Genomic DNA, 10,280 nt, shown 5'->3' with positions numbered 1-10,280 from the left:
CAATAAAGACAGCCAATAAAAAAGAGCTAATTAAAAAACTCTGATGACATTCCCCTGAAATTTTAGATGGTTTTACATTTTAACAAATTAACAATGGTGATAAGAGGACATTTAGCAGCTTTTCTCGAGTCTCTTTGTTAACAATAACTTGAGCCTGCAGCCACAACAGGGGCCGCGGCCAAGTTTTAACTGGCAGACCAGCAAGCCAGTATTTTACACAATGGATGACATTTCTGAAAGCAGAGACAGAGACAAACCCAGAGTCACACATGTATTCCAACAAACAAGTTTTTGCCATTTTTAATTGTATTTAGAGCAACAAAAGATTCCAAGATTACAAAAAAAGAACAGAGCACTAGCGTTTGGGGCTGGTCCTGCTACCCAGTGGAGGCCAAGTGCCGCTGTAAGAACTGAAGCCCCGTCAAAAGAACTTTCAAGCAAAATTAATGATTTTTTTAAAAAAATCTTTTATGATGCTTTCTTTTTTTTCTTAATTTTTCCCTCAACATTGAAAATTAATTCTTACATCTGGTTACATTGTCTGCTCCCTCTTGCTGCCAAATTAATCTCAAGGACAGCACAAGAATGTCACATCTGAGGCACTCCCTAATCAATGTTCCAGTCTAGGGGAAAGCAGAAAAGTGTCACTGAATGGTGAGGGGACTCTTTTTTTAGCTTGGGTTATCCCAATGGTGGCTACTCTCAGCACCTGAGTGGCTTATGGGATAGGACAATCCCCCAGGCACTTCACTGCGGACAGTTAGCACCAAGGGCTCAAACTGGGAAAGACTGCAGGCCTGGCCTGCCTGCAGTGCAGGGAACAGAGTCCCCAAATGTAAAGCAGCAGCCAGGTAGGGCACGACAAGAGAAGCAGCAACATTTTAGGAATTTCTTTTCTTAGGGGTACATGTGTCTTTCAGGTTTTGGTGGCCAGTGGAATCTGCAGCCATACGACAGACAGCCTTATAGAATTAGTGCATGTGGGGATTGTTTTAGGCTACAAGGGCTACTCAGTCCATAGCTTCTCATTTAATTCCATAAAAGGCTAAGAGACAGGTGAAGTAAGGAAAGGGATCATCCCCCCTGCTATACTGAATTGGGGTTGATAAGCAATCAATGCATATTACCTACTTTCTGGCTAAATCAAATGGGGATAAATCAAAACTGTGTCAAAGGCTGTGTTTCCCTTTAAAAACCTACCTACTAAATTTAAATATTTATCACTAATTTCTGGGGGCAGAAATATTCCAAATGGTTTGTTCCCTCAGCCTAAGAATCTAAAGAGGAGAAGTGACGAATGTGGAATTTTCTGCTTTCACCTAGAAATGGTTTAAGGTTGGGAGGCTCTGGGCAGCAGACCCCAGTGTCAATTTCTTAATTGAAGGAAAACATCCCTACCCAAGGGCAGAGATGGACCTGCATCTACAGAGATATAACTTCTAGTACACTGACAATTTTTTGACAGATAAAAACACATTTTCATTGTCAAAATCTTTACAGAACATATCCAAAACCAAAATTAGAGTACACAGACACCCAGTAGCAAGAGCACCTCAATTGTAGGTGAGTGGATTGTGTAAAAGATGGAGCACTTGCTCCAGGTTCCCAAGTGCAGGAAACTGCCCTTTTCTCACAAGGATGGTGAAGAACAAAGAATGTTTCTCCTTCTTCCAACGCTCAGGTCCCATTAGGGGTCCATCGGTTAAACATTTGGATGGGCCTGTGGCCCCAAGTCTGGAACTTCCCTACGGGAAATCCCAGTTGATTCCAATGAGTCTTCACCATCCTTTAAACATTCATCTGTCTTGGGCTAGTAAAGTGCAATACATCATGTACCCCATTCTTTTCCCCCTCTGCTCTTTTGTTAGGCCTGTGGGTAAGGCCCCAATAGAGGCAGAGATCTTTTAGTTATCTGATCAACCCAGGTATCTTTTCCATTCTGAGAGAGCTTCCAAAATGTAACTGTAGCCTCTCTCACAAGTACATGGTATCAGTTATGACCCGGAACCAAATATAAAGGTGCAGAGAAAGATAAAGCTATCAGAACACATTATATCTATACATATATAATTCAATTTTGAAACATGGATACAAATACTCATTTACAGTATATTTCAACCTTCTGCCTTAAACCCAAAAGATCTTTTTGTGCCATCCAAAGTGGGCAGAAATGAGGATTTCTGCCTGCTGTCCCTTTAGTGCAAAATCTAGTCCTTTAAATGCTCCCCTTCTCATCAAGGGCTTCACATCTTCAGATACACTAACATGGGCACTAGCAAACACAGTGGCCAAGACAGCTCCATTTCCAACCATGCAATAATGGAGCTTTAAGAATTTGTTCAGCAACTACTAGAGAAAAGGAAAGCTAGTTCTGCTTATAAAATCACTTAGTGAAGGACCTATAAACCCAGTTTTTTCAAAATTATCTTCCACTTTTCTAAGCATGTATATTGTTGGGGGGAAAACCCACAAAACTCTTGTAAGTCAGTCAACAACAAAGTCCTTTAGTCTGTCTTTGGATAGTTTACCAAAGAGGCACTAATGCTTGTTCCCTCCCTGCTCTTAAATTTTGGTATCTTAGCAGATACAGTGTAATCTTTGGTTACATAATATGATGCTTTCATCTCTTTGTCTTTTTTTTTTTAAACTGCTTTCAAAGATTTTCAAAGAGATTAGTGGTGAGAAACAGAGCTGCCTATAAAAGGCAGCAGGGGTAGAAACTTCCTTTTACAAGAAAATGCACATGCTAAATGGCTTATTTTGACTTTAAGTTTGGGATTTGATCTTGTGCTTTAAGCATTCCTGGTTCCCATGACCCCTTACAGGGGGTTGAGCACAAGGGCCACTCTTTTGGCCCAGTGCCCTCTCACCTGGGCAACTGGCACAAGATAATTAGTAGTCAGCCTCTTGTTTCCCCAGAGCCATGCAGGGATAGTGACAGGGCTGTCTGGAGAGAGTCTCATGAAGTGCAACCCTGGCACAGGGATGGAAAGGGGTAGAGGGGAGAGGGCTTTTGAGCCCTGCAGAATATCAAAAGAGAAAAGAGAGCAAGGCCATATCTGTGCTGTGGCTAATGAAACAAACACTTAGAAGCTACCTGAAGCTCAAAGTTAGGTCATTCATGTAGTGTCACTATCATGTGGATGATGAAACTACTTTCTCTTAAAGTGCAAATAGAATACTTCTTGCTATACAGGCCTATATGTATTTAGAAGTAGAGTATGGACAGAGAGGGACTCTAGCATCAACATGTTATTTCTCAACCTGGAATCACCTCAGCAACTATCCAAAGGACAGAGCAAAGCTTTTTTCCTTTTTTTTTAGTGCCAGTGAACATACATAAAAATATGTGTATTACTGATTTTCTTTTTCAAAGATATATGCCAGAATCCTTGAAAAAATTCCACTCTCATTAGAAAAATAATGAACTCTCCAAGAACAATGATACTGTCTGTGGCACAGAAAAGCTTTGGAACAAAGAACCCAACCCCTGTTTCAGCTCAGAGGCCAGGCCTGGGAGAGTTGCCCAATGAACAAGAGCTGAAACTGCCACAGGACTCTCTCCTTTGACCACAGAGTTTGTGACTCTGGTGGCTTACTGCCGTCTAGCACAGATGGGGCCTTCTCCCTGGTGCTCCTTCTTTTTCTTTTCCTCGCTCCATCCCCATCGAGCACTGCAAACCTCTTTAGAGATAGTTACCATGACTTGTCTGGTGAGTGATCCTCATCTTTCAGCTCACCACGTGAGTGGATCTAGGTGGCCGATCCTTCATGGGTGAGTACATTGTACCAACCACATCAACTGTTTGTACAGCAGAGTGCATGCAAAATGAGACTTCTGTCAATTACACTGGCGAGAACATCAATGGTGAAAAGAGAAAAAAAATCCCCCATTTATCTGTGGGAAAACAAAGCCAAGCTAAAATCTCCTTCACTCACTGAAACCCCAGTGCAAAAACACTAGGCCTAAAGCCTTGTTTAGGCTTTTTTCCCCCTAGTCTTGCCATTCAGAAATTCAGAGTAGTTTAGTTGTTGCTGTTTTTAATTACACTGCTGTTTCACTGATTTTTGGCTTTCACAAATGCAAAACATATATATTCATAAAGACAAGAGTCACAACTGGGAAATCCATAAAGGTGAAAAATTTGGTAGTCAGAGAAAAAAAGGAGAGCATCTAGTATTTACAAGGAGAGATATTAGAATGATATAATCAAATCCGTGTACCATAAAAGATGAAAATAATTTTAAAACAGATGTAAAGGAACTATTAAACTATAACCTAATGTAACTGAAAAGAGTGATGGAATTTATTTTTTTTCTGTTTAAAACAGCCAGGAGTAATCTCGTGAGCTTATATAAGCCAAATGATGTCCTAAAAAAGAAAACCAGAATTTGTCTATCCTACCCCAGAAAGAGAACCTGTCAGTTTTAGTTTTGTCCAGCAGTCTTGGATTGGTATATCACCCATCTAAGGTTCCCCTGTCCCTTGTTATTTAAAGAAGCTGTTTTGCAAGTTCATTTGGCTATTAATATCAACACAGAAATCAGGGGAGGAAACCCATGTAGATAATAGCATGTCACTCAGAAACTATCTTCTCAATAAGTAGAGTGAACCAACTGAAATGGGCAGCTTGGGCCCCTAATTTCTTGAACTTAGCAGATGAATGTAAGAGCTAAGTGAGGAGACAGTTGCCAAGATGAAAAAGTAGGCGGACATTCCCCCTGAACTCAGGATTGGGGGACAAAGTCAGCAAAAGAGAGGTGTGCCAAAGGACCATATGAAACCAGTGTCCTAGGAGCACACCCTGAGTTCATGGATGGCAGCCCATTGGAGCCACGCAAACCAGACCTTTCCAAAAGAGGTCATGGTTCTGTAGTATAAATGGTTCAGCCTCCCTCTGGCTGAGAGGCAGCAACAAAGGTGGGGGGGTCTGAGTGAGTATGGTCGATGTCAGAGCCCAGAATCAGCAGCAGAGGAGGACGATGAGTAAACTGACCAGATGGTGCCCATCTGGCTTTAGATTTTGCCTTTGAAGACTTTAATTTAGTAGTCAGTCTCCTCTTAGTTTCTTCTTTCTTCTTCCCATGACTTCTGCAGGTGGATATGCTGGGTGGCAAGGACAGCATTTACAGGGTTTCTGGTTCTAGTGCCTTCATTCTTCTTACCCTGGTAATTGAGTTTTCTCTTTAACCCTGACCTGCATAGCCCCTTGAGCTGCTCTAAAGGAAGAAGTAGGTATTTCTCTACTTGGTGGGAAGGTATCATCTCTAGGGGACAAGGGCAAGATGCCCAGCTTGTCCAGTCCCATTGATGCCTTCTTTCCAGTTTGTCTAAGGGCTTCAGAGACCTGATAGTTGATGAAAGACATTTGGTAAGAAGTCTTTGAGCCTACTGGCATCTAGAGATAGATGTCAAGACTGCTGGCTTGTTAGCCTTCTTGGTGGTAGCAGCTCTTAGCAGAGAGTCTTTGAACATGCCCAAATGAAGGGACAAACATCCCTACCATGGCTGTAATACAGTCTGGTTAAGTCCAGGCTCACAAAACACTGAAGGGAGAGTAACAGGGAGCTTGCAGCTTCATGGAGTCAGGTAGAAAACATTCAGGTCTTTTAAAGGTAAGGGCAAAGAGTGATCAAATCTTCAGTGTCCTAAGCAGGAAAAGAACCAACCCATCGATTCTTTTTCCTCCGACTCCAGCCCCAACCTCTTCCCTGACCCACAAGCAGGAAAGCAGACCTGGCTCAGGATAGGGCCTTCCAAAGGGTCAGATTGCTCCTTTCTTTCTTACTGGTCTGACTCTTCAGTGGAAGTGGCCAAGTTTTGGCTAGAGAGAACATTCAGTTCAAAGCTCTTAGAAAAGCTTATTGAAAGTCAATTTGAGGGTGGAGGCAGAGGGTGAGAGAGAAAAAGGATTGGTTGGAGGGGAGGCGTTCACATGCAGACACGTTTTCAAACAAGAAGCACATTTTCAGTACAATGAATTGCACTGCAGTTAAGCAGTCTAGCAGTCAGGGGCCAAGGCTGTGGGCAGGTACTGGTGATCCATCTGTCCTCTTTGTGCTCTCTTAAATCTGTCTCCCCCATCCTAACTCATCTCTGGGGTCATCCTGCCCTCTAATGGCAATAGCCATTGGCAGAAAATAAAGTCTCCCAGGGAGCTTAAGCTTGGAAAAAAAAAAAGCAGTTGACTCCCCATGGGCTTAAAATTTTCACCTTATTCTAGTCACTGTTGGCCTCTTTGGGGGAATTCTGTTTGTTTTTATATTTTTTAAGAGGAAAAAACCCTACAGGATTTTTGAGTTTAGGGGGGTTCTTTGTTTTTGTTTTTGTTTTCCCAGATACTCAGCTCTCTAAACTTCCCATGGCATTAGGTGAGTAAACGTTTGTGTGGCTGGCACACAGTGCAGTGCTATAAACAAGCACAACTTGACACTGGGCCACATAAGGATCATCACAGATTTAAAGAAATACAACACCATTCAAAACACAGATAAGAGCCATGGCAGGGAGCAGAGTCTGAAAGTGCCATGGGAGGGTCAGATAGGAAGGGAAAAAAGAGAAAGGAGGAAAAGAGGGCGGAAAGTGCAGCAAATAGAGCTCAGGAACATCTTCATGACAGACTGTACATCAAAAGAGGAAATTCCCCAAGGCACTGCAGAGAAGTAGTGCAGAGTTATAACAGGCAGAAGATATCTGAAAAGGGGAGTGGTGTGGGGTGAGAAAATGGGGGCTTCCAAAGCTTCACTGTGTGTGGAAATAGATGGGCTTGACTTTCCCAGAAAGAATCTTGGGCACTTGCACAGAGATGATTTCTGCCATCATTTCTGGAAAGTCCACGCTCACCATGTGGGACTTGATTAGCAGGTCAAAAGTGAACTGATGCAGCTCTCGTGCAATCTGTAAGGGGAGCAATAAGAGGGAGAAAACAGGCTTGACAAGGAGTTGGCTTCTGTCAGGCTCTTCCCCCCATCTTTGATTTTTTCCTCCTTCCCTGCCCTTGGTCCTCCCTGTGGCTGTGTGTGTGTGTGTTCGCACACATGTACACTAAATAGTCTCCAGGAAGTTACCGAGGGCTACTAAGAGATCTCTTACACCACTGCAAGCTCTCTGATGCAGGACCACGTGTTCCTCTTCCCCAGCACATGCACGTGGATGCACACATGTGCACGTGCACACACACACACACACACATTCTCTTCCTCCCTTTCTCTCTCTCTCTCTCTCACACACACACACGCACACGTGCGCAAACACACAGACATGATTCAAGGGAGGGGGGAAAAACATTCAGGCCTGTTTTGTCTGCCTGGAGAACTTATCTACTCTAAGCCCTTTCCTTGAGTCCCAACTGCTCTGTTCTCAACTCCTCCACCTCTTTCACAACATCCAGGGGCAATGTGACCTGTGTTCCTTTCTTCTCCATTCCATTTTCTTCCTGGACCACACTCAAAGCCAGAGGAGAACGGAAGCACCTCCCAACAGATGGTGCCAGATCCTAGAGGAGCATGTTATCACTTAGCCCTAGCAAGTTGCTTCTCCCTGACGAAGCACCCTCTATCATTTGCTTACAGGTTGCACAGAGTCCAGGAGCTTGGTGAGCTGGTAGAAGCGCCTTGAGCAGGATGTGGGATTTTTTCTCTTGCAAGCAATGATACGATCAAGTTCCTTGATGTAGTTCATTCGAAGTTCATCAAAGAATTTTTGATTTTTCAGCCCATCCACTGGAACTGATGTGGGATGAAGACAGAATGGGGAGGAGAACCATGCCCACAAAGGAGCATTAGACAAAGCACCAAGTTATCTGACCACAAACTTGACCCCCACCCCCACAGGGAGGGAATCATCTACTTGGTTTCCTGTCAGATGAAGTCTGTTTGCTTGGGTCCTTCAGTCTGCCAGGAAGTTCTAGACAAAAGGTTAGCTGGACCCAATCTGAAGGGCATCGAGTAAATAAAATTTACGGAGCCTTTCCTTTTTCTAGTCTTCTCATCTACACATTTCTCAGGACCTGTGGTTTTATGTTGTCACAGTCCAGCTCTGATTAAGACAATTAAAATATATAGCTTCAAGTATCAAATCTGGCCTCCCTTTTCCCTCACAGAGGCTAAGACAGCAGTCTACTTAGAAGAGACAGTAAAGAAAGATTACTTGGCTGCCGAATAAACCCTATCGGAGTTGCTTATGCAGACCTCCTACTATTGGCAGAAGAGGAAATTCCTTCCAGGAGGCAATGCCTTCTGCTCTGCAATAAATATAAGGTGGTCTTTTACTGTTTCTGTGGTAGAAGCTATGAAAAAATTCAGAGACCTGCTACAGCCAGCCCCAAAAGCCTTGTTCCAAAGAGAGACTGGAGGTAGCTGGGGATCTAACAAAAGTTGAGTTATAGCAAAGAAAACAGTCTGTAGCCATGAAATTCATACCTGGTAGAAAAAAGGATGGTAAGGGAGAGTGGAGGAGGGAAGGTGAACGAAGAAGGGAAGTGCCTAGGAGCTGGCTTCTGCCTGATAAATCTTTAATTGAAAAAGTAGCTCCCCTCTGAACCCCTGTAACCCCAGGGGCATTTTTGTCTCTCCAGGCACTTACTAATGCTGAATAGCAGCAGTGCCTTCATGCACAGAAATTCCTGGGGGGTGATCTGGAGCCATCCAAATTCTTGAGAGAGGTGCCTCATTCGGACACACTGGCTGTACATCCGGGACTTGTGCATGCGGTACCTGCAGAGTAGATAGACGGAGAAAGGAAAGAAGTAAGGGAAGGCTTAACAATAAGCTCAGAGAGAATGTCTTCGATTGCCGCCCCCACCACCACCCAGGATCTCCAAGAAGAGCTCCTTGTTTCTCTTGCTGGTGCTTCATTGACAAAGAACAAGGTTGTTCTTTTTTTTTTTTTTCCAAAATCCTGACATCCTGGTAACTACTCATCTTCCCTGGTCAGGATACGGGTTAGCACATGGAATTTCCAGGTCCCCGTGCCCCTCCTGTTTCCTGAGACAGAGACAGGAAAGCCTAACCAAATGAACACAATGGGCCAGGCACATGGTCTCCCTGACTACAGTTCTAAAATCCCAGCTACAGCCAAAGTCAGAACCTGCCTCCCAGGCATCCCAGAACGGAGTATTTCTAGGAGATAAGCTTTAGAAATCAACTCCCAACATAAGGACACCAGGATTCCCAAGTGACCACAGTAATTTATCCTGTCAATTCCCCTGCTTCTTGGCATAAATCCCATTTCACTTGCTAGAAATTTTGTCACTTAAAAAAACAAAACAAAACAAAACAAAACAAAACAAAACAAAACAAAAAAATGAAGATTCCCCACTGTCCCTTCACAAAGTGAGTTCCAATGCTTACCAAATCAGCCAGGAAGTGTTTCTGAATGCCCAATCTAAATGTACCCTGAAGGGGAGACTATTCCCTCAAATAATGATGGTTCCTTATCACAGTTCGGGAGTTGTAAACACATGTGAGCTGTTTTTACTATAGTGACTTGTCAACAGAACATCACACTATCACCTATACATTATATAGGTAAGTGGCTAAGGCTTGAACAGTTTCTCAGGGGAGAACAATCTCTCTGTTTTATGACTGGTCATGGCAAGCCTCTAGGAAGATACAACATCTTCTTGCTAGCTGGTTTTCAGCACTTGAGAAATCGTGTGTGAGAGAGAGAGAGAGAAAGAAAGGAGATATAGAAACTGATTTTGTATCTTGTGGAGAAAGGAAAGGGAATTTAACACCCATTTAAGTGGTGAGGAAAAAGACCTAGATTAGGCTTGAAGGCTGTGGTTTAACATTTTGGTCACCAAACCACTAGCCTTGTCCACAGGCTAAGCAGACCTGGTACTGGTTGGGTGGAAGCACAGCATCCTATCTCAGAGAGATCTTGGCTGCCCTGAAGAAAAAGGGAAGGGGGGCAGATGGTATTCAATTCAGGCTGGAAACCAGCTAGAAAGAGGAAGTGTTTAGATAGTATCACAAGTCAACTGACCAAAGCAGTGTTGCTCCAAGGTCTTTCACCCTAGAGAATTTTTGAATAAGATCTGCTGACCCTCGGACCTGATCCAGCTCCAGTCTCTACTGTATTTCTAAGCTTCTGTTGATGATAACACTGCGGTCTTTTTACCATTGAAATCACGGTCCTAATGTGGAGGACTGATGTAACACTGCTGCAAGTCCCAGAGACAGAGAAATGTGGGGGAGGAGAGAGAAGAAAAAGGGAAAGGCAAGGGAAGGAATTCAGAGGGGAAGGGAACAAGAAGGAGAAAGGACAAAAAGAGTAG

The 10,280-nt window shown here is 43.5% G+C and overlaps 1 protein-coding gene across 1 annotated transcript in view; it reads right to left on the bottom strand.

The window, feature by feature from the left end:
- Positions 1–284: 284 nt before the first annotated feature.
- The window catches only part of LOC103681153 (androgen receptor), a 189,486-nt gene continuing 179,490 nt past the window's right edge, over positions 285–10,280 (bottom strand). Inside the window, exons 8-10 of the mRNA XM_040631425.1 lie at positions 8,585–8,715; positions 7,571–7,728; positions 285–6,898 (exon numbers count right to left, since the gene is read on the bottom strand). Coding sequence (XP_040487359.1) covers positions 6,743–6,898; positions 7,571–7,728; positions 8,585–8,715 — 445 coding nt within the window. The 3' untranslated portion in view covers positions 285–6,742. The remainder of the gene's footprint in view (positions 6,899–7,570; positions 7,729–8,584; positions 8,716–10,280) is intronic.

The sequence above is a fragment of the Ursus maritimus genome, assembly GCF_017311325.1.
Source record: "Ursus maritimus isolate PB19 chromosome X unlocalized genomic scaffold, ASM1731132v1 scaffold_X1, whole genome shotgun sequence".
NCBI classification, from domain to species: Eukaryota; Metazoa; Chordata; class Mammalia; order Carnivora; family Ursidae; genus Ursus; species Ursus maritimus.
Note: the sequence above shows the minus strand (reverse complement) of the source record. Positions and strands in the feature narration are given on the sequence as shown.